The 26,590-nt window shown below is 43.4% G+C and overlaps 1 protein-coding gene across 5 annotated transcripts; it reads left to right on the forward strand.

Moving 5' to 3' along the window:
- Positions 1 to 958: 958 nt before the first annotated feature.
- Positions 959 to 26,061, forward strand: Gtf3c2 (general transcription factor IIIC subunit 2). Of its 5 annotated transcripts, XM_031355347.1 has the most exons (21): positions 959 to 1,293; positions 4,595 to 4,657; positions 6,817 to 7,086; positions 7,233 to 7,554; positions 7,811 to 7,939; positions 8,256 to 8,535; positions 11,086 to 11,180; positions 11,467 to 11,544; positions 12,070 to 12,168; positions 12,599 to 12,826; positions 12,981 to 13,092; positions 13,273 to 13,381; positions 14,735 to 14,760; positions 15,351 to 15,480; positions 22,429 to 22,573; positions 22,656 to 22,817; positions 22,992 to 23,079; positions 23,320 to 23,448; positions 24,043 to 24,195; positions 24,285 to 24,392; positions 24,779 to 26,061. In XM_031355347.1, the coding sequence occupies exons 3-21, from the start codon at positions 6,840 to 6,842 to the stop codon at positions 24,995 to 24,997; spliced, it is 2,859 nt and encodes a 952-aa protein (XP_031211207.1). In that variant the 5' UTR covers positions 959 to 1,293; positions 4,595 to 4,657; positions 6,817 to 6,839; the 3' UTR covers positions 24,998 to 26,061. The 5 variants fall into 5 exon arrangements, with proteins under 5 accessions (XP_031211207.1, XP_031211209.1, XP_031211208.1 ...); XM_031355349.1 differs by lacking the exon at positions 7,811 to 7,939 and having other exon boundaries at positions 963 to 1,293; positions 24,779 to 26,043; XM_031355344.1 differs by lacking the exon at positions 4,595 to 4,657 and having other exon boundaries at positions 1,165 to 1,293.
- Positions 26,062 to 26,590: the final 529 nt, after the last annotated feature.

Here is a 26,590-nt window from a genome sequence, read left to right on the forward strand (position 1 = left end):
TTCATCAAAGCACTAAATCTGTTGCTTTCTATAAAATGTTTAGGAGCCATTATTTAAAAGAGGAAGACAGCCATTCAAAATGCTGTCGTTTGAGCATAAGAGGATGTCGGAGAACTGGGTGTTCTTTCTTTCCTTTCAGATTTTGGCTAAATCCCTCTTTTTCTTTTTTCTTCTTTCACAGGATACAGGATTACCCAGGTAGGACCTGAAGTCCTGAGCTCAAGAGATCTTCCTTGAGAACCTAAAGTCTATTGGTGGGAGCTGATGTACCCCGTTGTTTTTCTCCTTTCGTTTTCACTCTTTTGAGACATGGTCTACTATAGTAAAGGCTGGTTTCCAAATTCCAAGTAGTCAAGGATCACTTTGAACTGCTAATCTTCCTGACTCCATCTCCGGAGTGCTGGGATTATAAGTGTGCACCACTATGCCCGACTTCCACATTTTTCGTAAATATTTAACCAAGGGAATTAATGAACAAGACAAGTTAGAAAGAGAAAAGCTGGCTTATTTCACCTCTTCCTACACATTTTATCCACTCTCTTCCTGTGTAGAGGCAGATGTGTGAAATTTACATGGTTTTAAAAGGCTCTGGAAAACTTGTTGCTCTTGTTTCCTCCTTCGGAGGCCACCTCCCACTGGGAGTGGTGTGAGGCCTGGCTGACGCTCTCCTTAGAAGCGTAGCCTACCCACCCAGGGTTGGCTCCTCCTGCTTTTTTCTTCCCTTGGCCTCTTTCCAAGCCCCCTTTTAAATTTCTTCCAGTCTTGGCTCATTCAAGGGCAGCAGAAAATCAGTAGATCTCTGGGGGCGAGGGATTGTTTCCTAGTCCGTCGAAGCTCGAGACTGGAGTTAAGAATCGGTGTGGTCTGTCTCTTTTCTCCACAAAGCCAGCAACCTGGGTGGAAAGGGCAGGTCGGGACGCTCGGCGACAGCAGAAGCGCGACACTTTCCTCTTCCAAGCTTTTCGGCAAGGCGGCTGGGGAAGACGCGGTGGCGCGCAGGCGCCGACCTCCTCTTCCGGTCGCTGAAATTCCCAGAAGGCCCTGCAGTGTCTTGGCCGCGGAAGCCACGCTCCAGCTCGCGGGCGTCGGAGGGCTCAGCGCTGCGCCGCGCTGCATTATGGAACACAGAGTTTAATAGAAAGCTCGGCAGGGAACGCATTCCAGACCAAGCTTGCATTTTACATTGTCTCGGGGGCGGGACAAGGAAGAGCCGATTAAGATTTCGTCATAAAACCGCGACCCGACAGGCGGCGCCATCTTCGAACTTGGACTTCCGGAAGGACTTTGGCGCGGGTGAGTGTACCGCAACGGGGTGTGCGGGGGACCCAGAATTACTCCTCCCATTCTTTTGCCGTAGCGCTAAGGCAATGGGAACCGATTCCCGATTCCTCTCTTACTCCCGCGCAAGGCAGCGCGCCTCCTAGCCTTTGCTCTTCTCCCGAAAATCGTCGAGATCTCACCTCCGTCTCCACTGGGGCCACTGAGCATCCCCCATCACTGCCAGCCGGTCTTATCTTCTTCCCCCAACTCGGTGTATGTAGCGCGGTAAACTGGGTCCAGGCCTCCGCGCTGCTTACGTTGAACTCGTTACGTTGGGCCTTTGGACTCGGGTGGACCTGCTCTTGTCCTAAAGGCTTAGGGAAATCAGGGCTCCCCTGGTGCTTGAAAGCTGCCCCCACGGCCAGGATTGGGGAATGGCAGGTGGTGGTGTCTCAGACTGATTGCAATTAGTCCTCTTGTGCTCATGCCCTCTTACTGTGTCTCAGCCTTTTCCTCCAAGTAGCTCTAACCCCGGGGGTTGTGCCCCGCGCGCTGCAACCCTATTGGCGCAGCCAAGGGCCAGTTATGTTTCCCTGTCTGGTCCTTTTATCCCGCGGCAAGTTGGCCGTCTTTTGGACAAGACAGAGATGGCAACTTCACCCCCACAGGAGGTAATTCACATTTCTGGAGAGGTTTAGGATATAACCAGATCTTTTTGTCCTTGGAGGCATATTGATTGTTTACATAAATTTAAATTAACCTTTGCTTAAGTTACCTTTTACCGTTACCAACTGTAGTGCCATTTTCCTAATAATTTTAAGTTGTTCTATTCAATTTTACACTCTTTAGTTTTTAGCAGTCTCAACTGAAAACGTGAGTTGCAGGTTTCTGTGCAAATAACATGTTCGTTTTTGTACCAGTAAAATTATCTGATAATATCACTAGTTGCATGATAGGAATACTTGGGGAACCAGTGTATCAAACGGTGTATGTAAAGTATCTAGTCAGGTTAACAGCCCTGTGTAGCCCTGGCTGTCCTGGAACTCACTCTGTAGACCAGGCTGGCCTCAAACTCAGAAATCCGCTTGCCTCTGCTTCCCAAGTGCTGGGATTAAAGGCATGCACTACCACTGCCCAGCTCTAATTAGAATTTACTGAACATTTCTTCCTTTATTGTTTAAAATTTGTATTGTAAGATCCTAAATAGGAATTGTACCATTCACTGCCACTGCCTTTCACAAGAAATGAATTTTTTTTTTAAGATTTCTTTATTATATGTAAGTACACTGTAGTTGTCTTCAGACACCCCAGAAGAGGGCGTCAGATCTCATTACAGATGGTTGTGAGCCATCATGTGGTTGCTGGGATTTGAACTCATGACCTTTGGAAGAGCAGTTAGAGCACTTAACGGCTGAACCATCTTTCCAGCCCCAAGAAATGAATTTTTAAAAGGATTTTTTTGTATGTTGAGTCACTCAGTAAAAAAAAGTTATCTGCTAATTCATGCATCGAGTTTGAATACTGTAGTAAACCAGGTAGGCAAGATCTTACAAACTTTCAAAGATAGATTGATTTTGTCTTAGTTTACTACAGTCTGAATATTGTTTTGTCATTATTTGTTTTACAAGACCTCTTTCTTTGAGACAAGAATTTCCTAAGGGCTGAGATTATAAGCATTCACCATCCTGGCCAACTGAAACCTTTAAAATTTGAAATTAGAATCTGTTTCATAGCTACAGTTACCATAGTTACTTAATCTCAATGTAATGTTCGACTGTTGTGAATGATGCCAGTCTTTGATATTACAGTTTCTCTATTAGCAAGTCTTCCTCCCTCCCTCCCTCCCTCCCTTCCTCCCTCTATTCCTTCCTGTACTGGAGATTGACTCCAGGACTTTGGGAAATGCTAAGCAAGTGCTCTACTCCTGAACTATTTCTCTAGCTCATAGAAAAGAAAAAATTCCATGGATCTTAAACTTGCATATCCAGGATGTCATGCTGCTGCCTTTACACGAATGATGTCTTAGCTTAGTGACGGCTTTCTCAAGGCTCTAATTTTTTTCTGATTTCAAGTATTTGTGAGGACTTTAAAGCAGGTCTGGTGCCTTTTCCTTTGTAGTCAACTCATACCAAAAATGCTGAGATGAGCAGAGTTGTTCCCTTTTGAAATATAGTGTTTTCACTCAGATATTTCTTGCTGTAATAATTGTTTATTGATTTTATTTCTTTTTTGTACAATAAGCCATTTCTTTATTTCTTTAATGTTTATGGATGTTTTGCCTGTGTGTATTGTATGCACGTGCACCTTTTATGTGTCTCAGAGCTCAGAAGGCCTCAGATCCTTTGGAATTGGAGTTGTGGTTGGTTGTGAGCCACCACGTGGGTGCTGGGAACCAAACCCAGGTCTTCTCAAGAGCATCAAGTGCTCCTTAGTGTGGAGCTGTCTCTGCAGCACCCCAGTAGATGGTCTTGAGTCATAGATTGAGGTCTTCCTTAGTTCAAGGTCTTTCTCTTTGCAGTATTTGGAGCGAGAGAGTTTGAGAGGAGACAGGGTCTCACTGTCCCAGCTGGCCTAGGAGTCCCCAACCTCTTGACTGTGATACTCTCCACTGCTGGGTTATAGGTGTGCTGGAGTCCCTCTCTCCTATTAACTTTTTGTTTTGTTTAAAACAGGGTCTTAATTATGTACCTCTGGCTTGTCTAGTACTCCTGATGTAGACCAAGCTGTCCTTGAACTCACAAGCATGTGCCACCAGCCCCAACCTCTTCTAAGTTTCTTTTTTCTCTTAAACACTGAGTTCTCTCTCTCTTTCCACCTTGCTCTTTCTCCCCCTGCCCCTTCTCATTTCTTTATTTGTGAGGCAGGGACTCTCATGTTTTCTAGACTGGTCTTGAACTCTTGATCTCGGCACACCACCTCCCAAGTTATCACACTTGTCTTCTTTAAAGTATAAATTTCTTTAGTTAGAGATGGTGGAGCACACCTTTAATTAGGGATGGTGGAGCACACCTTTAATTGCAGCAGAGACAGGCAAATTCTCATCAGGTGAAAGCCAGCCAGGGAAGCATAGTTTGAACCTGCCTCACAAACCACAGCAGAGCCTATCAGTTTACTACTTGTTAGCTTGTGTCTTTCTTTCTCTTCTGTCACTAATACCACATTTATCATGTCCTTCTTATAGCTGACTCTTTAAGTCCGGGACCTTTCCCAATCTGCTTTTGATCTCCCTATTAAGCAGTATAGTTTGAATTTGCTCTTTCTCTTCCTGTGGACTTTGGTTTTTACCCCTTCCAGTTTACTCAGGCCCCCTGCATTGTTTTCTCTTCTTTCCTAGATCCAGTAGTATTTGTGTTTGCTGAAAACGGTCTTCTGTTTTCTGGAGTAGTTCTTTTGAAAGGTACTTATCAACTTTTTTTTTCTTCCTGTCTTGTCTGCATAAGTTTCACATTGGATCCTTTTTTGCTTATTAAGAGATCAGTGACACCATATACAGTATCATTAGCATACAAGGCTGCATTGTGTCCTCACCAGTTGAGTTAGAAGGTTTACTGCTGTCATTTATAATCTAACTATAGCTACGAGATAGGTAGGGGCTTTAGCTTACATATTTCATTTAGTGTTTATATGAGCACACCTTTCCATTGAGGCTGATGAATTCTTTATCTTTTAGTTATGTCTCAACCTATGGAAGATTCCCTCCTAGGATTTGAACTATTTCTTCCCCTTTGTCAAAGGCAAACAGGTTGTCCTGATCCAAATCTGGACCCTTGCAGAGTTGTATTTGCTTGAATTTTTGGACTGTGGTCAATGTTTTACTTCTTCCAGTCTCTTTGGTCTGTGATTACATAGCTGATATTTCTGGATTCATAAAGATTGAAGATACTTTAGTTCATTATTTGATGTAAGAAAGTTCTCTTAATGTGATAGGATGATCTTTAATTGTATTGTAGACCATAGGCATCCACTATCCCCAATTCAAATGTAACTGATGGCTAGGTTCCAGAAAACCCTTACTCTTGTTTTGTTTGTTTTTCTTTTCCTTCCTTTCTTTCTTCCTCCCTTGCTTTCTTTTCTTCTTCTTTTTATTTTATTTTTTTATTTTTTTGGTTTCTCAAGACAGAGTTTCTCTGTGTGGCCCTGGCTGTCCTGGAACTCACTCTATAGACCAGTCTGGCCTCGAACTCAGAAATCCGCCTGCCTCTTCCTCCCAAGAGCTGGAGTTAAAGGTGTGAGTCACAACTGCCTGCTCTTTTTCTTTTTTTTTAAAAGGTATGATTTCGTGTAGCCAAGGCTCCACCTCTTAAATGCTGGGATTTCAAAGTGTTCTACCCTACCTAGCTCAGTACAGCTCTTCTTCTTAAGGAAATCTGCTCCTTTACTGATACTCACAGAAATGGCTGTTACCTCTGGGTACCCTACTTTAGCTTAGTCTGTTTTATAGCATCTGGCAACTCTTCATACTTAATAGAGTCTTGCTGTATTATTCCCCAAGTTGGCTCTAAATTTCTGGGCTCAAATTATCTCTTTGCTTTAGTTTGCATAGTTGCTGGGATTTGGCACAGACCTTCACTCTTGCTTGGTCCCTGGTATTTAAGTCTGTTTTTAGGAGGTTATGTTCTTCCCCAGAGGTGCATACTTTTTATCTCCTTTTCCTTTGTGGTCAGGGATCTGAATATGATTTATTTTATTATTTATATATTGACTTCTATATCTTTACAACATACAAGAAGTACTTATACAAGTATACTTATACAAGAGGTATAAGTAACATTCATAAAGCATTTAGCATTATGTTTGAGATGTAATAAACAGATGATAGTTTATTATTATCTGTTTACTTATTGTTTATTTGCTACATGAGAATGTAAATCTTTTTGGTTTTTTGAGACAGGGTTTCTCTGTGTAGTCCTGGCTGTCCTGGAACTCACTCTGTAGACCTGTAGACCAGGCTGGTCTCGAACTCAGATATCCACCTGCCTCTGCCTCCCAAGTGCTGGGATTAAAGGCGTCTATGCCACCACTGCCCGGCTGAAAATGTAAAATCTTAAGAACTTAGTATCTTGCCTATTTTTTGTTTTGTTTTCTGAAACGGGCTTGTCTGGATCCCAGGCTAGTTTCAAACTCACTGCATCTCTGCCTCAGCTTCCCAGGATCTGGGATTACAGGTGTACACTACCATGCCCATCTCCTTTTTTGTCCTAATTGTCATTTACTACATCCTAGAACAGTGCTTAACATAATAGTTTATGTGTTGGGGGTGCTTTTGTTTTTCGAGGGAGGCATACCTGTGGCTGACCATATAGAGGTCAGAGTACAACTGTAGAAGTTGGTTTTCTCCTTACACACGCCATATGGATCATGCGGATTGGATTATCAGGCTTGGCAGCAAGCATCTAACCTACTAGCTCATCTTACCACACCAGTAGTTTTTTTTAATGAATGAATGAATGACCAGAAGGCTTGGGTTTCTGGTTGTTAGATGAGGGGGAAAAAGAAAAATCTGAGCCTCTACAAATAGCTTCTGTGTTACACTCATTGCTGTATCTTTGTGTACAGGACAGCCATTTTGGGGGGTGCTGATGGATACCTGCGGGGTCGGCTATGTTGCCCTGGGGGAGGCCGACCCCGTGGGGAGCATGATTGTGGTAGACTCTCCTGGACAAGAAGAAATAAGCCAGCTGGATGTCAAGGCTTCCTCAGAAACATCCAGTGTGGAGGCGTCCATCGAGATGTCACTACCTCCTCCTTTGCCTGGATTCGAGGAATCTTCTGACAAGAGAAGGCTTCCTCCAGATCAGGAAAGCCTCACCAGGTTGGAAGAGCAAGGTATGTGCCTTGCTCTCACTGTTTACTTAGCTTAAAACGAGAGAGCAGATTGAGCTCAGAGGTTCTTAAAAGCTTGGGTGCAGTATACTGTAGCCCGAAGAACTTGAGCTCTGATCCCATCTCACAGACCATATTCTTCTCTACAGATCTTTCTTCAGAGATGTCAAAGGTTTCAAACCCTAGGGCCTCAAGGCCTTCCGGGAGGAGAGGTGGTAGGACACCAAGAGGCGCTAAAAGGCCTCAACAACGTAAACCTCCATCTACCCCTCTGGTTCCTGGTCTCTTAGATCAGTCCAACCCTCTGTCCACCCCCATGCCTAAGAAACGAAGTCAAAAGTCCAAGGGAGACCTGCTACTATTGAAGTTGTCCAAAGGCCTAGATCAGCCAGAGTCTCCACATCCAAAGAGGCCCCCCGAGGATTTTGAGACCCCTTCTGGGGAACGACCCCGCCGAAGGGCTGCCCAAGTGTAAGGATTGTGGGGCACAGCCTGGTGGAGGGGTGGTGGTGGAGGTGGGAAGGTGGGGCAGATGTTGGAGAGATGGGAAGATTGGTGAGGTATCAGGTAAGTAGGGGTGGAATCTGGGTTCTGGGTGGGGGCAACCCTTTAGCTTGTAAGAGCCATTTTTGTGGTATGTGTTGCCAACTTTTTGTATCTAAGTGATTTCTTTCTGTACTTCATACTCCATCACATTTTTGTTTGTTTTGTTTTTGTTTTGAGACAGGGTGTCGCTGCCCAACCCAGGTTGGCCTCGAACTTGCGATCCTCCCACCTCAGCCTCCCGAGTGCTGGGATTGCAGGCGTGCGCCACCACACCTGGCTCTCCATCACATTTTTCACAGACTTCCCCCAGGTCTTCATTGCTTTTACCACTCAATTTATTTCAGTGTTTATGTGCCTTTCCTTCTTTCCCTTGCCCTTTATGTTCTATGTGGTAAAGAGTGCATTGGCCTAGCATTAGAAAGCCTATCATATTCCTTGGTGTCTGGCTTGCCTGTGCCAAGTCACTTAATTTTCTTGGATTTCTATTTCTGCATCTATTGGAGGGAAGGGGAAACTGGTAGCTGCTTCACAGCATTACTGAGGTCAATAAAACAATAATAAAGTCTAGAAATATGGGCTCTGTTTAATGCTTGTGAGGATGTCTCTGACTCCACCCTACCCCACAGGGCACTTCTATACCTTCAGGAACTAGCTGAAGAGCTCTCCACAGCCCTGCCTACACCACTGTCGTCTGGTCCTAAGAGTCCCAAGGTGAGCAGCCCCACGAAGCCGAAGAAGATCCGGCAAGCAGCCTCTCAGGGTGAAGAAGATGGAAGCGCTCGGGATGAAGACTTTGTTCTCCAGGTCGAGGGTGAAGATGAAGAAGAAAGTGAGGCCCCAAGTGAGAACTCATCTGATCCTGAGCCTGTCGCACCCCGAAGCACCCCACGAGGACCTGCTGCAGGGGTAACTTGAGTTAACAACAACAAAAAGATGGGAATATGGGAATTACAGTCTTCTGGTTACTCATGGCTAGCATTTGGCCTCATGGCTAGCCAAAAATAGTAACAAAAAAAGGAAAAACTTCAAAAATGTGAGGTATTGGAGAGACTATACGGGGAAGAATGTAGTGAATAGATTGTTCACTTTGGATATTCTCTCTCTACTGAAAACCACGTGTGTGAACAAGGATCCCACTTCTCAAAATTGTCAGTGTACTGAATGCTACAAAGTGACTTAAACAAGGGGGAGGGGAACTAACAGCTCAGATTTCACAGAGGAATGACACTTGAGTTGGGCTTTGATGGGCAAGCACCGGGTTTCTAGGTGTGGTGTTTCCCCAGAAGGTAATTACAGCAGAAGATGGAGTCTGGGATAATGTAGGGAGATTGGTAGGTACTGACACATGCTAGTTTTGTTTTTGACTGTGATAAGTATATGAAACATAAACTTAACATTGAAAAATGTACAGTTCTGTGGCTTTAAAAGTATCTATACTGCTTAGTTCAGACTAATCTCAAACTCAATCCTCCTGCCTCAGTTTTCTTAGTCCTAGCATTACAGGAGTGGACCACCATACCCAGCTTAAATAGGAACTGTGTTGGGTAGGTACATGAGGGTGCATACATATGTGTACTTGCCCATGTATATATGTACAAGCATGTGGCCATGTTTGCTAAGATGTGGAAGCTAGAGGTGGACCTTGAATTCTATTATTCTCCACTGGATCGTTTTTTAGATTGGGTCTCTTTCTTCCCTAAATGCTGGGCTTAGAGACATATTCAGCTTTTCTTTTCTTTCTTCTTTTCTTTTTTTTTTTGTTTTTTTTTTGTTTGTTTGTTTGTTTTTTGTTTTTTGTTTTTTTGGGTTTTTTGGGGGGTTTTTTTTTGGTTTTTTGAGACAGAGTTTCTCTGTGTAGCCCTGGCTATCCTGGAACTCATTCTGTAGGCTGGCCTCGAACTCAGAAATCCACCTGCCTCTGCCTCCCAAGTGCTGGGATTAAAGGCTTGTGCCACCACTGCCTGGCCTTGCCTTGCTTTGCCTTTCCTCTCCCTTTCTTTCTCTCTCTCTCTTTTTCTTTTTCTTTCTTTCTTCCTTTCTGCCTTTTTTTCTTTCTTTCTTTCAAGATTTATTTGTCTTATGCATATGAGTACACTGTAGATTACTGATGGTTGTAAGTCATCATGTTCTTGTTGTGCTTGCTGGGAATGAAGGTTGGTCAGCACTGTGGTCCGCCCCAGTAGCTCCAGTCTAAAGATTTATTTATTGTTATATCTAAGTACACTGTAGCTGTCTTCAGACACACCAGAAGAGGGCATCAGATCTCATTACGGATGGTTGTGAGCCACCATATGGTTGCTGGGATTTGAACTCCGGACCTCTGGAAGAGCAGTCAGTGCTCTTAACCACTGAGCTATCTCTCCAGCCCCTTTTCTTATTTTTCCTTTTCTTTTGCTTTTTTTTGTTTGTTTGTTTTGTTTTTGATTTTTGTTTTTTAGGACAAGTTTTTTCTGTGTAGATCTCATAGAGATCTGCCTGTCTTTGCCTCCTATGTAGTGGGATTAAAGGCACACACCACCATGCCTGGCCTATTTATTTATTTCTTAATTTAATTGAAATTTTTTTGTTTTCTTTTTGCCTTAGTCCTTAATATGGCTTTGTAGCCTTACAACTTGTAAAAAAGTTGTGACTGGGAGCCAAGTATATAATGATGTGAGCTTTATTTTTTTTATTTTTTAAAGATTTATTTTATTTATATGAGTACACTGTTGCTGTCTTCAGACACACCAGAAGAGGGCATCTGATCTCATTACAGATGGTTGTGAGCCTCTATGTGGTTGCTGGGAATTGTTTGGTTTTTCTTTTTTTCTTTTTCTTTTTTTTTTTTTTTTTTTTTTTTTTCAAATCAGAGTTTTTCTGTGTAGCCTTGGCTGTCCTGGAAGTCACTCTGTAGACCAGACTGGCCTTGATCTCAGAAATCTGCCTGCCTCTGCATCCCCAAGTGCTGGGATTAAAGGCGTGCACCACCCAGCCCGACTGTTGCTGAGAATGGAACTCAGAACCTCTGGAAGAGCAGTCAGCGCTCTTAACCATTGAGACATCTTTCCAGCCTGATGTGTGCTTTAGAATTGGACTTAAAGAGGTAGCCATCCCTGGGACATGGATGAGATTCCAGGACTGTGTATAAAGAATACACTCTTTGACCTGACCTGTCAGAGGAGGGAGGGTGTATAAAGGAGTATGGGATGTGGAAGGAATAGGTAACACTGTCCGGAAGAGTGGGAGTTTGAGGATGTGTAGGAGAGTCCTTTGAATCAAATGTGGAGACTGAAGAAAGGTGAGCAGAGAATGTTTTAATAGCTAGAGTAACTGGAGCAGAAATCTATTTAGATGCCGATAGGGTGGTAGATAGGGTATGTAATGCCAAGAAAAATTTAAACACTGAGGAAAAAAAAGTCATCTTCTGGGACTTTCTCTAACCTAGAATGTTCTTCTTTTTCTTACTTTGATCCTTAGAAACAGAAACCACACTGCCGGGGCATGGCTCCCAATGGCCTACCCAATTACATCATGGCTCCTGTTTGGAAGTGCCTCCACCTCACCAAGGACCTGTGAGATTTGGGAACAAAGACTGAAGTTGGGGGGAGGGGGAATATAAAGACCATCTAGAAAGAGAGAAGCCTTTGCTTATGTATGGAGTGTGTGGTGGCATTCATTACTAAGGAACGGTGTTAAAAGGGCACAATCTCTTGGGTTCTTAATTCTTGACCACATTTCAAGCTGGTAGCTACTTACCCCTAACCACAAATCATTTCCCACCCTCAGAGAAAATGGTCTTAGATAGTGCGATTGTAGAGTTCCTCTCCTTTTCCATTGATGATGCTTCCGTTTTTATAGCCGAGAACAGCAGCATTCATTCTGGGAGTTTGCTGAATGGATTCCAGTAGCCTGGAAGTGGCAGTTGTTATCTGAACTGTAAGTTGAGTTGATATCTCTGAAGCTCATTACCTTCCTGCACTGTGGTAAAAATGCCCTGGCCTGGCAAAAGCAACTTAAGGAGAAAGCTTTATTTTGTCTCACAAGTCAAGGCTCTAGTCCATCATGGTGAGGCAGGACCTTGAGAAAGCTAGTTACACTATATTTGCAGTTAGGAGGAAGAGAAGAGTGGATGCTTGTGCTCAGCTAGCTTTAATTGTATGTAGTCTGAGAATGTGGAATAGTACTGCCCACATTTAGGGTGAATTCTTCTATTTCAGTTAACTGAATAAAGAAAATTGCTCACACACATGCCCAGAGATCAGCTTAATATAGGTAATCCTTCATAAGTGTGCCCATAGGCTTACCTAGTGGGTGACTTAGGTCCTGTCAAGTTGACAATATTAATCACTAAGACTTGAAGGAGATGACAGACAAGTGACAAAGAATTCTAAGGTGTATAATGGGAATTCTGTGATGGTCAAACTTTTACTCAGTTCAAGCTGATGTTTTTGCTTCCCACAGTGAAGCAGCTCCCTACCTGCCCCAGGAGGAGAAGTCTCCCCTGTTTTCCGTACAACGTGAAGGGATTCCTGAGGATGGCACAATCTACCGAATAAACAGGTAAAAGATAACAGCAGCCCAGCCTTTTTTCTGTACTGGAAGTGAGAAGTAGGAAACACTAATGTTGCAAAGGCTAGCAATTAACCCTTTCCTCTCCTGAGTGCTGATCCTGGTAATGCGCAGGATAAAGTCCCGGCTGTAGCAGGCTAATCTTCTCTAACACAGTGGTCAGCTTTCTCAGCATACTGGGTCCTGGGAGGCTTGGGAGGCTTGGTATGGCCAGTTCATAAGGTGACATGCACTTAGCGTGTGTCTTGAAAGATGCAAGGGGTTCCTCTCTGAACAGGAAGTGGGGAGGTGTGAGTTGTGGCAGAGTCCTGCTCCAATTACAGATTCTGAGTTTCAGACCTTTGCTTAAGCCAGATGTACTTGTTCTAGTGGAACTTTTCCATTTTGCCCTAACATTTTTGTTACTCTGACTTTTCTCTAGATTTAGCTCGATCACAGCACATCCAGAGCGCTGGGATGTGTCCTTCTTCACAGGGGGACCTCTCTGGGCTCTGGACTGGTGCCCAGTGCCTGAAGGGTCAGCAGCTTCACAGTATGTGGCCCTTTTCTCCAGCCCTGACATGAATGAGACACACCCACTGAGCCAGCTTCATTCAGGCCCTGGGCTGCTGCAGCTCTGGGGTCTTGGGACATTGCAGCAGGAAAGCTGGTGAGGTGGGGCTGGGACACTGCCACAGGCAGGTGGGTGAGGGAGACAGGGCACGGTGGGGCGGGACTTGCATTTGGGCTGGCAAGACAAGGAAGTGGAGCTCTGGTAGTCACAGCCTCTTCCTACCTACTGTCTCCCATGTTCCTTTCTCCAGTCCTGGCAACAGGGCCCACTTTGTCTATGGGATTGCTTGCGACAGTGGCTGTATCTGGGACCTCAAGTTCTGCCCCAGTGGGGCCTGGGAACATCCAGAAACCCTTCGGAAGGTACTTCTAGTTGACTGGGCTAGCCCTGGGACTTGTTAGGGTTGGGAGAAGGAAGGTCAGAGTGTGGTGGGTGGGTTTTCCAGCAACCCCGTGTCATGTTTTAAGGGACCAGAGCCTCAGGTTTTCTGAGAGGCACGTGAAAGCAGCAAGCCTCAGCACAGATCTGCTCTCACCCTCCAGGCTCCTCTCCTGCCTCGCCTGGGTCTCTTGGCTCTGGCTTGCTCAGATGGGAAGGTACTGCTGTTCAGTCTGCCGCATCCTGAGGCCCTCCTGGCTCAGCAGCCTCCAGGCAAGTCGCATAGCTGCACTGGTGGTAGCCAGAGCTCTCAGGTCTGTCTGTCTTCCGTGACTTCCTCTAGTGTAGTCTCTAGCATGAAAGCATGTTCAGTCATGCCTTTATGATATTACTATGACTTCAGTTGGTGATTTTTGAGCTTAAGTTCTCTATTGCAAACTGACTGCACCTTTTCAGCATTTTACCAGTCAGTTTTCCCTCTTTCATAGTCTGTGCCCTCAGAAATTGACTGCAGAGAGTTGCTAAGGGTTGAGGCTGACAGGCGGTACTTACCTCTATCTGATGGTTTTTTCCCCAGTGCTAATCTCAGAACTCCCTGAGATCTATGTCCTCACCCATACAATATCTTTTAGGAAGAGTCAAGAAAGGCCGATTCTATTTTTTTTCCCCAGCAGTGCTGAGCATTTAAGAAAGCATCTGGGTTTAAACCCTAGAAGGTTTTGTGTTTGGTGGTCTGATGGAGGAATAGGCTGAGGTGGAAATGGGAAAACAGGCATGTCCCGCCCTTTGACGTCATGGTATGATGTCATCTATGAAGTTCAGTCCCAGGAAACTCACAGTTAAGTTACTGAAAAAAATGAAGTCAGCTAATGTGTTGAGACGCATTCTTAACTGTTCTTGGCTGCATGTGGTCTAGGGGTTGGGTATGCCTTACATAATTTCTTTAGAAAGTTTAGTTATAGCAGATCTCTTAGGAGACAGGCAGGCAGATCTCTATAACTTCAGGACTCTGTAGGTAGACCCTGTCTCAAAAAACATAAAGAAGAAAGAAAAAGGTTATGAAGGGTGGTGGCCTGGTGGATATGGGCCAAAGGGAGCTTCCTCTGTATTTCTTATCATTTGTGCTCTGAGGCAGTGTCTCATGTAGCCCAGGTTGGCTTTGAACTTGCCCTGTAGCTGAGGATGACTTTGAACTTCTTTCCCTCTTTCCATCTCCCATGTTCTGTGATTGCTACCCCTGACTTTACTGACTTTATGTATTTAACCCTATAGAGGAGACAATAGGGCATGTTTATATAGGAATGCAGGATCAAGTCAATAAGGAAAGAACAAGTGGAGAATGCAAAAAAAAACAAGTTTTAGGTAAATGAACAGAGTTGTAGAGATAGAGAAAGAAGAAGATACCAGGGTGGAGGATGCAGCAGTTCTCAGAAGAAAAGCTAGTGTTATAGTGTTGGGGAAGAAGGTGGGGGCAGGAAGAGATGGAGCCAGAAATCTGATGGTGAGGGAAAGCATGAAGAAATCACTGCCCAGACATGAGATCCTGTTCTCAAAGCAAGACCTGAGTAGGAGCTCAGCCCTCAGTATGCAGAGCCTGGGCTACTTACTGCCTTTCTTCTCTCACAGATGCTATGAAGCCTGCCATCTACAAGGTGAGTGAGGAGCCTCTTATCCTACTTGAGGCATCATCTTCCAAGAGCCTCTTTTTACAGATTCTACAGTGAGTCTTTCCCTTCTGAATGTGTCCCTTTTCTGGATTAAGAACTGATTTGAAATTGGGTGGTGGTGCACACCTTTAGTCCGAGCACTCGGGAGGCAGAGGCAGGTGGATTTCTTTTTTTTTTTTTTTTTTTTGCTGTATTTTTTTTTCTTTTAAGATTTATCTATTTATCATATGTAAGTATACACTCTTCAGACACTTCAGAAGAGGGTTTCAGACCTTGTTGTGGATGGTTGTGAGCCACCATGTGGTTGCTGGGATTTGAACTCAGGACCTTTGGAAGAACAGTCTGTGCGCAGTCTGTGCTCTTAACCACTGAGCCATCTCTCCAGCCCCGGCAGGTGGATTTCTGAGTTGGAGGTCAGCCTGGTCTCTACAGAGTTCAAGGACTACCAGGGCTACATGGAGAAACAGAAACCCTGTCTTGGGAAAACAAAAACAAAAAAAAAACCAAACTGATTAGAGTCTTATTTCAAACCATAAGGACTTCCTAACCCTAAAGTTATCTCTCTGTCCCTGCAGGTCCAGTGTTTGGCAACTCTTCAGGTGGGGTCTGTGCAAGCTTCAGACCCCTCTGAGTGTGGTCAGTGCCTTAGCCTGGCTTGGATGCCTACCAGGCCTCACCACCACTTGGCTGCTGGATACTATAATGGTAAAAGTAAAACAAAGACCTGTTGCTCTTTAGGCTTTACATATGCTTGGGTTTGGATGGTGCTTACTTTGCATGGCCTAAGCCCAATCCCCAGCACTACATAAATTAAGCATAGGCATAGTGCTACATGCCTGGAGCCTTAACACTTGGGAGGTGGAGGCAGGATGATCAGAAGTTCATAGTTGGGGGTATAGTTCAGTAGTGGAGCATTTGATGCAGAATTTTAACGTCATCCTTGAAAATAACTATTTTAGCCAGTCTGTATAGCCCTGGCTGTCCTGGAACTCAAGTCTGTAGACCAGGCTGGCCTTGAACTCAGAAATCTGGCTGCCTCTGCCTCCCAAGTGCGTGTGCCACCACTGCCCGGCTTGATTTTTTTCAATTTAATAAAATTAGTTAGGGGATCTGGAGAAAGCTCCATGGTTAGGAGTTCTTACTCTGCCAGAGGACTCACCTCAGTTAATAGCACCACTGTCAGGTAGCTCACTCACTTGTAACTCCAGCTCCAGGGCATTATGGATCTTCTAGCATGTCAGGGCACACATTTAAGAAGGTCTTTCTTTTTTTTTTTTTTTTTTTTTTTTTTTTTTTTTTTTTTTTTTAAGCTGGGTGACAGTGATGCACATCTTTAATCTCAGCACTTGAGAGGCAGAGGCAAATGGTTCTCTTGAGTTGGAGGCCAACCTGGTTTAAAGAGCAAGTTTCAGGACGGTCAGAGTTACACAGAGAAACCCTGTATGGAAAAACAAGCAAACAATATGTGTGTGTGTGTGTGTGTGTGTGTGTGTGTGTGTGTGTGTGTGTGTACTGTATATTTTTTAGACACGTGTGTGTATATATATGTTCATTTATATATGTGTATGTGTTGCATATTTATACATGTGTGTATATGGGTATATACACATGTGTATGTATGTATACACACACACACTTTTTTTTTAAAAAAAAATGTAAAGGTACTTGCTGTCAAGCATGAAAACCTGAGTCCAATTCCCAGGACTCACACAGTCAAAGAAGAGAACTGACTCCTTCAAGTCAAGATGTACTTCTCCATTCACAGGCTATAGTACACACATATAAAATAAATTAATGTAATTGTGGATGTTTGAATGATTGGCCATAGATAATGGCATGATTAGAAGATATGGCCTAGCCGGGCATGATGGCGCACACCTTTAATCGCAGCACTTGGGAGGCAGAGGCAGGTGGATTTCTCAGTTCGAGGCCAGCCTGGTCTACAGAGTGAGTTCCAGGACAGCCAGGGCTACACAGAGAAACCCTGTCTCGAAAAAAAAAAAAAATGAAGAAGAAAGATATGGCCTTGTGGGAGGAAGTACAGTCATTGTGCGTGGGCTTTGAGGTTTCCAATGCTCAAGCTCCACCGAGTGTGAAATGGTGTCCTAGCTGCCTGTGGAAGACAGTCTCTTCCTGGTTGCCTCCAGATCAAGATGTAGAACTCTTGGCTCCACCAGCACCATGTCTACATTCACAATGCTATGTATGCTTCCCACCATATTGTTAGATAATGGACTGACCTCTGAAACTGTAAGCCAGCCACAGTTAATAGTTTGCTTTTATAAGAGTTGCTGTGGTCATGGTGTCTCTTCACAGCAATAATAACTAAGACAGAAGTTACCACCAGGGACTGGGGTATTCTTGTGATAGGCCTGACCATACTTTTGTTCGGAGGAATGTGGATTTGAGGTCTTTGAAAGCAGTGAAATGCTTTAAGTGGGGCTTAGTGTGCTGTACTAGTAGAAGCATGGAAGGCAGTGGTGCTGAGGATGATTGGAACTGTGCGAGCCTGGCTGAAGAGATTTCAGAAGAAAGTTTTAGTATGTGGTCTAGAGACTATTCTTTTGATATTTTGGCGAAGAATGTAGTTGCTTTTTGCCCTTGTCTGAAGAGTCTGCCTGAGACTGAAGTGGAGAGATTTAGATTAGTTGCATTGACAAAGGAAATCTCAAAATGACCTAGCATAGACTCTGTCCTTATGAAGAGCCTTTTGATCAGACATAGCAAGCTGAGAAAGGAAAGATACACAATATGTGGTTTAAAGATTAAAAGGGCACCAGAAAGTAGAATGGAGCTAACTCCTGTGTTCACTTATTAAATAGAATTAAGGAATTGGTGACCTCAGGGCAAGATCCCACCCAGCTAAGCTTATTGTTTATGTGTTTGCAGTTAACAAGGGATACTTATATTGTGTTAGACATTGTTGTGACCTGGTTATTGTTTTCATTTGGACATAAGGAAATGTGATTGTGTGTCTTGTTGACAAGGAATGGATTGTGAGGTCTATTTTTGGTTCTTAACTTGACTATATTTGGATGAACTGCAATCCAGAAATGGAGGGCACTTATGATCCAGATCTTGAGGCATAGTAATCATGATTATAAAGGTCTTATGAAAAGGAATTACAGAAAAGCTTAAGTCCAGGCATAGTGATATATGCCTTTAATCCCAGCACTCATGAGACAGGCATGCAGATCTCTTGAGGTCAAGATCAGTTTATGGAACAAGCTTCAGGAGAGCCAAGCTTAGGCAGTGAAGGAAATCATTGAAAACAGAAAGCTGGTGAAGATGTAGTTGAACAAGGGGACCATGCACCAGCCCCAGAAAAGAAACAGAAATTGACAGCTTTGGCCATGAGGCTCTGGCTTTAGAGTCAAAAATAGCTGGGGTTACTGGGACAATTGATGCTGGTTAGCTGGAGCTAAGAAATTAGTCGTGATTAAGAGACTAGCATCACTAAGGTGATGTGTTCCAGAGATAGAAATCATGGTGGCATGACTTGATGGTGTGTAAGAGTCACCCAGGTGGTACTGGTTTTGAAAGCATGAGGAGATGGATCATGACAAATCGCTGAGTCTTGGCACTGTGAGAGGTCAGGAAAGGCCATTGGTAAATGTACAGTCTCAATGGCAGTTGAAGGCCTGGGACTGAAGGACCATGCAGAGAAGTTGAGGCTTGGGACCATGAAGAGAGCCTATGAGAGGGAGGCAATTGGTAAAAGTGCAAGCTAGTGGCAGCGATAAGACCCCAGTGTATTGGAGATGCAGTACTATGGGATCACCAGAAAGAACAGCAGCAGCAGTGAAGTAGAGTCAACCAGACCCTAGAATGTGGGAGGGCATAGCTGGAGAAGTGATGCAAGCCCTTTGGAGGAGCCCAGACACTGAACGAACAGAGTTGAACCAGCCAAGAGAAAGAATTGTGTTGTAGTCAACAAAGCTAAAAGGAGTTGGCCATGGAGATGCAGAGTTTGGAGTTTGTCCAGATGGATTTTGGTCTTGGTTTTGGTACAGTATTTACCCACTATGACATTTTGGAATGGTAATATATATCCTGTGATGTTGGCAGTATGTGATCTGCTTTTTGATTTTGACTTTGTAGGGGATTATAGTTAAGAGATTGCATGAATCTCGGAAGAGACTTTGAACTCTGGATTTTTAAATATTGTGATAGATTATGAGGACTTTTAAAGTTGGACTAAATGCATTTAAAATTATGTTATAGCTAGGGAGGAGGTCAGGGAGTAGAATGTGGTTTGTTTGGTTTGGTTTGGTTTGGTTTGATTTTTTTGTTGTTTTTTTCGAGACAGGGTTTCTCTGTGTAGCCTTGGCTGTCCTAGAACTCACTCTGGAGACCAGGTTGGCCTCAAACTCAGAAATCTGCCTGCCTCTGCCTCCCAAGTGCTGGGATTAAAGGTGTGCGCCACCACCGCCCGGCTAGAATGTGGTTTGAATAGGTTTGGCCCCCATAGGTTCATGTGTTTTAATACTTGGCCATAGGGAGTGGCACTATTAGGTGTGGCATTATTGGAGGAAGTGTGTTACTGTGTCAGTAGACTTTGAAAAGGTTTCCTATACTTGGACTCCACCCAGTGTGGAACAATCTTGGTTGCCTTCAGATCAAGATGTAGAACTCTCAGCTCTTCTAGCACCAAGTGTGCCTTTATTTGCATTTATAAGAGTTGCCTTGGTAATGGTGTCTCTTCATAGCAATGAAACCCTAATTAACACAGTAATTTTGAAAGATAATTAGATGGAGAAAACTGATAAACACAACAGACTATTCAACAATAAAAAAGTGATGATCTCCTGACACATAACATGGAGACAGCTAAGAAAATCACTGGAAGAAACTACTCACAGTCACAATCCATGCTAATTACTGGCTTGGTATTTAGAAAGTTGCTTGCCTCATTCAAAATAAATACAAAGGATCATAAGGAATTTTAACATTTATGGAAATAGTTGGGTTCTTGTTCGTAGGGGTTATTTCACTAGTATAAGTAGCTAGAAAACTCATGGAATTGTGTGCTTGAAATGTACGTCAGGGCTGGAGAAATGGCTCATCAGGTAAGAGTACCAATTGCTCTTTCAAGGGTCCTGAATTCAAGTCCCAGCAACCACACGGTGGCTCACAACCACCTGTAATGAGATCTGATGACCTCTTCTGGTGCGTCTGAAGACAGCTACAGTGTACTTAATATAATAAATAAGTCTTAAAAAAAAAAAGAAATTAATGTTCTTCATATAAATGTTTCCACCATAAAATAGAAAGAAAAAATTCTCTGATAATAAGCACCCAGGAGTTTTAAAGAAAGACAAGTTTATAGAACCAAGATCATACTATATAAGCTGTTTAAAGGTGTGGGGAGCTGGAGAAATAGCTTAAGGACACTGGCAGCTCTTCCAAAGGACCTGGGTTTGAGTGGTAGCATCCATGTGGCAGTTCACATGGTAACTCCAGTGCTAGGGGATCCAGTGCCCTCTTAAAGGTGTTGGTGGGTCTGGTGGTGCAGGAGCATCAAGTTCAAGGAATGCCCAGGCATTTTAGACCATATTTCAAAATTAAAAATAGACGGTAAGCAACTGCTTTGTAATATTCATTAGGTCCTGGGTATAATTTGAAGAACCCAGTTCTCCAAATAAGTATAATTTGAAGATATTTAATTACATATTTTCTACATTTATTTATTTGAAGAAGGGTGGGCGATGAATGGAGTTTAAAAGATTACTTGTGGAAGTTGGTTCTTTTACCATGTAGATAGATCCCTAGGGATCAAACTCAGGTGGCCCGAGTTTGGCAGCAAGTGCCTTTATTGCTGAGCTGTCTCTCCTACTGTTACTGTTTTTAAATGACAGTTTCATCTTCAGAGAGCAGTTAGACTTTCTGTCAGAAAGATCAGGAAATTAGTGCCTTTTAAAACTTTTTCTATCACACTGTGTCTGTTTTCTGTTTTTCTCGGTGGTATTTTCATTGTCTGGATTCGTGCCTCATCTGTCTTTACACCTCTCCCACGGCTGGTGTTTGAACTCAATCTTGCCCTACGTAAGATGAATTGTGGCTTAAGTGAGCTGATCTAATGACTCTCTCCCCAAGGCCCTTCTGGCCCATTGCTGGGTTATTTTTATTTCTTACCTACACGTCACTGTTTTCTTTTGTTTTTGTTTTCCAAGAAAAATTTATAAAAGCTTCACTCCCTAAGTTTTTGTATATATAGAGTTTTAGCTGCAGATATTTTCCTAGTGCTTGGAAGATTTTTAATGTCTATTATCTTTTATTTTTATCTGAATTACATTTGAGCACCTCTCCTTTGTCGGCCTTGTTTTGTGTGCCCATTTGTTGTCTTTTTCTCTGCACCTTGTTGCTTTTGTTATTCTTGTTGTAGAGCAGAATTAGAATAATACACCAAATAGTAATGATTTTAGGCTTTGTGAGCTATTTTGCCATTGTTGGTACTAAATTCTGCTATTTGGATATGTAATCAACCCTAGACATTGCATAAATAAGTAAGTGTGATTGCTTCAATGTAACTTACTGAAGCAGGCACCCTAAGCCAAGCATGGTGGCTTATAATTATTATCCCAGCACAGTGGAGGCAGAGGCAGAGGCAGAAGGATGCTGTGGGTTTGAGGCCAACCCAAATACTCAAAAGCTGTCTCGAGAGAGTATTATGCAGTGAGGGTAAAACTCCATCCCCGTGAAATGGAGCACTTGCCTGGCATGCATGAGGCAAGTAAAGCAAACAAAGAAGGCAGTACTGTCTGATTTGTTGGTTATGGTTGACCGCTGCTATTCTAAAGGAGTTGTGTTCTGTCTGATTTGTTGGTTATAGTCGACCGCTGCTATTCTAAAGGAGTTGTGTACTGTCTGATTTGTTGGTTATGGTTGACCGCTGCTATTCTAAAGGAGTTGTGTTTTGTTTTGTTGAGATAGGGCTTTGGTGTGCCTCAGGCAGATCATCCTGCCTCAGCCCAAATGCTGAGATTATAAATACGTCCCACCATATCAGCAAATATGCACTATTTTAAAATTCTTTTACCCTGAGGCCCAAGAGATGACTCAGCACTTAGGAGCTTGTACTGTCCTTGCAGAGGACCTGAATTCACTTCCAGAATTCAGTTCCAGAATCCACATGAGGTGCTCACAGCTGCCTGTAATTCCTGCTCTAGGAGATCCAAAGCCCTCCTCTGGCATCCATATTTACCTACACAAATACACATAATTAAAAGAAAAAAAACCTCTATTTAGCAGCCATCAGATGCACTCTTTCAAATCCAGGTCTAGGACTCCCCTGCCATCTTTTAGTTGGAGTCAGGTTGGGTGTTTGAGCTGAGCTGTGAGGGAAAACTACTCAGTGTCCCTCTCTTTCACTGCAGTATGGATTTGAGAGTAGGAGACAAGTCTGTGATTTCAAAGAAAGACAACAGAACCAACAGCCTCCCTAATGCAGCGGTTGCTCAACCCTCCTCATGCTAGGATGCTTTAGTACAGCCCCTCATGTGTGCTAACCCCAGCCATAACAATATTTTGTTGCCACTTCATAACTAATTTTGCTACAGTTATGAATTGTAATGTAAATACTTTTGGAGGTAGAGGTTTTCCAAAGGTCATGAACTGCTGCTTTAATATCTACATATTCTATCTCTACTTTAGGCATGGTAGTTTTCTGGAATCTTCCCACTAACTCACCCCTCCAAAGGATACGGCTCTCTGATGGCTCCTTAAAGCTGTACCCCTTCCAGTGTTTCCTAGCCCATGACCAGGCTGTCCGTACAATTCAGTGGTGCAAAGCTAACAGGTACAGAGTGAGGGCTGTGGAGTGGGGAACTGTAGCAGGCTGGCTTCCACACAGGCTCTCATCTCATCTCCCATTTTTTCAGTCATTTCCTGGTTTCTGCGGGGAGTGACCGGAAAATCAAATTCTGGGATCTTCGACGACCTTATGAACCAATAAACTGTATCAAGCGCTTCTTGAGTACAGAGCTTTCCTGGCTGCTCCCCTACAATGGTGTCACAGTGGCTCAAGACAACTGTTATGCCTCGTACGACAAGATGAAGATATGAGTTCTGGGGACAGGCCCTTGGGTTGGGGCGCAGAGCATGTCAGAATATGGGGCAAGGAGAGTTGAGTTTATTGGCTGAGGTGTCTGAATTCTGGAAGAAACAAACTATTCTTAGAAGAAGGAAGGTTTATTTTATTTTTTTCTCTTTTTTAGTTATGGACTCTGTGGAATTCATTACATTGATGCTGGTTACCTTGGTTTTAAGGCCTACTTTACTGCTCCACGAAAAGGCACCGTCTGGGTGAGCCTCTCTTTTCCCCAAGCTTCGGTGTGCAGGAAATGGTCATTTGTTCATTGTAGTAAGTTAGGAGCAGACAGTAACACAGGACACCATTCAGGGCACAAGGAGGAGCAGGTATATGATAACTATCATTACGGACAAGAATTGGGTTTTTGTATCTCTCTCCTCAACTTCAAACTATGTAGTCATTATTACAGGAACGAATGAGTGGATAGGTGAAATGAATGTCTTTTCTATTAGAGTCTTTCAGGTTCAGACTGGCTTGGGACAGTAGCTGCAGGAGATATATCTGGGGAGCTCATTGCAGCTATTTTACCTGATATGGCATCAAACCCAATCAATGTCAAGAAACCTGCAGAAAGACGATTTGTAAGTATATGAACATTCATTTATTATACCATAATCTTTTACCTTGCCAGCTCTTGTTAGAATATAAACTAGTGCTTGCTCCAAGCTTTGATAAGGTCCTTGTAACAAGGACTTATCTATAATCTTCTCTACTCTATTAGAACTGAGCATGTTTCTTTAAGAATTGTTACTGTCATTACACTTATTTCATGTGTTTGGGTGTTGGTGTGCACGGTTCATGTCTGGCCAAAGGGCAGCTTTGGAGAGTCAGGTCTCTGTCTCTACCTCAGGTCATCAGGTTACAGCTCTTGTGCCAGCCTCAGTGTATGTGTATTCTTTCTGTTCTTGAGAGTTTGCCACAGTGAGCCGGTTTCCTTTCTGCTTTGTGTTCAGTATTTAAAATCTGTTTTGAGAGATGGCTTAGCACGTAAAGACAACCAGCTGCTAAGCCTATGTGAGCTGAGTTTGTTCCCTGGGGCCCAGGGGATGGAAGAAAGAATTGACTCCCTAAAGTTGTTTTTTGATCTCCACGTGTACCCATGGTATATGTGAATACATGCAGTTATAAATAAAAAGTAAAAATTTAAGATGCTAACCTTAGGATCTTTTCTTTAGCCTATATATAAAGCAGATCTGATACCATACCAGGACAGCCCTGAAGACCAAGACTACTCCTCTACTTCCTCTGAGACCCCCAACCCTCCCAAAGCAAGAACCTACACTGAAACCATCAACCATCACTACTTGCTCTTTCAAGATACAGATCTGGTAAGTTGGGACTGCTAGTCATTGTGACATTAGGAAAGATAGAAACCTTAGATAATGGAGTCATAAGGAATTCCACTTCTGTTTCCCAGAGTTCCTTCCACAATCTGCTTCGTAGAGAACCGATGCTTCGCATGCAGGAAGGAGAGGGACATTCTCAGCTTTGCCTGGACAGGCTGCAACTTGAAGCTATTCACAAGGTGAGAGCCTTGTCTTGCTTCTTTCCCACCCTCTGTGATCAGTGAAATGAGATGTTTAAAGGCACAGCAATGGCTGGAGGGAAAGCAGCCTTGAATCTCTCCTGGGTTATGGTATATAGACCTCATTCTTTGACTGCATGGTCCAGTCCTCCTGATTGTGACTTTTATTTGTTTGGTTTTGGGTGGTTTTGATACAGGGTCAGTGGCTGTCCTGGAGCTCACCTTGTAAGCTAAGTTGGCCTCAGACCTCACAAGAGAGCCACCTGCTTCTGCCTTCTGATTGCTGAAGTTAAAGATCTAGTGATCTGTTTTTAAAGCTCATGTAGTTAGGGGTCTCCCAAAGACACAACTCCTGAAGCTCTTTTGGTTTCCTGTTCTCTTCACAGGTACGTTTCAGCCCAAACCTGGACTCCTATGGATGGCTGGTATCTGGGGGGCAGTCAGGGCTGGTTCGGATCCATTTTGTTCGTGGACTCACCTCCCCGCTGGCCCACCGTGTACAGCTTGAAAGCCGAGCCAACTTCAATGCTATGTTCCAACCATCCTTTCCAACTGAAGGGCCTGGTTTCTCTCCAAGCAGCCATTGCCTTCTCCCCAATCCCTAGTCTGGTCCACACAGAACTCTTGGATTGAAGTCTGCCAAGAACAAATGGCCCCCATGCACAGAGCATAGGACCTGGGCCCTTCCTGGACAGTGATGGTGCCAGGCCTAAATCTTTAGGCCTACATGCCCCAAACTCCTTAAATCCCTCTCCTTCCACAGACTTCTATGGTCACAGCTCCCTGCAGGTAGGGGGGCTCCCCCTCCACAACAGTTCCCTTTGCCTAAAACCGTGGCTCACAAGAAACACTCAGGCCAAACCTAGGCTTGGGAGTCAAATTGCTCATATTGAGCATATTGTGAAGGAGGTAAAGCTAAGTAAAGGTACTGGGTGTTTTTGAGAGCACTTGTGAGTGGGTGTTTGGAGAGTCGGAAAGGATATCTTCATGAAGGCTCCTGTTTTTCCAGGATTTGATGTTATTGCCTTCCAATCTTCCTCATTAGAATAACCAACACACAGGCCCAATGGTGGGGACAGTAATTTATTGGACTGCAGCTGTTCATAACTTAACTTTAACTGAGGAACACCATAAGCACCCTGCCAGTAGGACAGCAGCTAGTTCTTACTTGTTCCTGCTTATGAAATATTCCCAATCACTGACATGTGACACTACTTGAACACTCCTAGATAGTGTTTTTAAAACTTTTGAAGCTGAGTATCGTGGTGCATACCTGTAATCCTAGCACTTGGGAGGCCAAGGCAGGAGGATCACAAGTTTGCATTCAGTCTGGGCTATCTCATAAAACCAAAAAGTAAAAAAAAAAAAAAAAAAAAAAAAAAAAAAAAAAAAAAAAAAAAAAAAGATCTTCCTTTATATCAAGTCAGAGTATACCTCTATTAATTTTACTAATGGGTGTTAGAAAATAGTCATTCTTCCCTGTGGCTACCCTTTTCAGTAAGTACTTCACAGTAGCTATCATGTGTTTCCCCAGTCATTTTTTCTCTAGATTAAATATCTTTAGTTATTTCAATCATTCTTTTACAAGTCATGATTTTTGATCTTTATGATATGGTCACATTGCTGACGTATTAAACATGTTTAAACTCTGTATAGAAAGTATTTAGAACCCAATAACGTATTGTTCTCTCAATCAAGTCCTCTGTGGATAGCTGCACCTCACATGTTGACTGTGATACTGCCTGGAAAACACAGGCAGTCCCAGTGATGTGAGATTGCCAAATCACAGCCAGTGGACACACTGGATTATACAGGCTGAAGTGTGGAAGTGAAGTAGTTAGATCATCTTAAGAAATAGGAAACAGGTAGTCTGTTTCCTCTTGGATGGGATGCAGTTTACAATAGTATTACCTGAAACAAAACCTAGACTTTAGAGCACTCAAGATTGATCTGTTAATATCTGGGAACAGCTTTCTGCCTGAGTAGTGTACATTTGTCAAATGCCAGAAAGCCTTTAAGAAGAAAGTCAAGTAGTGAGTCCCCTTCCTATACAGAAGAGAAAGCAGACCTGTAGGAGACTAAGGTCCTTACACAGCAGAAGGGCCTACAACTGCATTAGTTTAGGAGCCAAGTGTTGTACCACTCTGTTGTGATCCAGCTCAGGCTGTGTCGGGCTTGCTTTTTGAACTAATAAAGAA

The sequence above is a fragment of the Mastomys coucha genome, unplaced genomic scaffold (assembly GCF_008632895.1).
Source record: "Mastomys coucha isolate ucsf_1 unplaced genomic scaffold, UCSF_Mcou_1 pScaffold6, whole genome shotgun sequence".
In the NCBI taxonomy this organism is placed as follows: domain Eukaryota; kingdom Metazoa; phylum Chordata; class Mammalia; order Rodentia; family Muridae; genus Mastomys; species Mastomys coucha.

Coding starts and splice junctions, on each gene's coding strand:
- Gtf3c2 (XM_031355347.1), top strand. CDS start 6,840: ATGGATACCTGCGGGGTCGGCTATGTTGCCCTGGGGGAGGCCGACCCC. Junction 11,545..12,069: donor TGGCAGTTGTTATCTGAACT/GTAAGTTGAGTT, acceptor TGCTTCCCACAG/TGAAGCAGCTCCCTACCTGC. Junction 23,449..24,042: donor AACCTGCAGAAAGACGATTT/GTAAGTATATGA, acceptor TCTTTTCTTTAG/CCTATATATAAAGCAGATCT.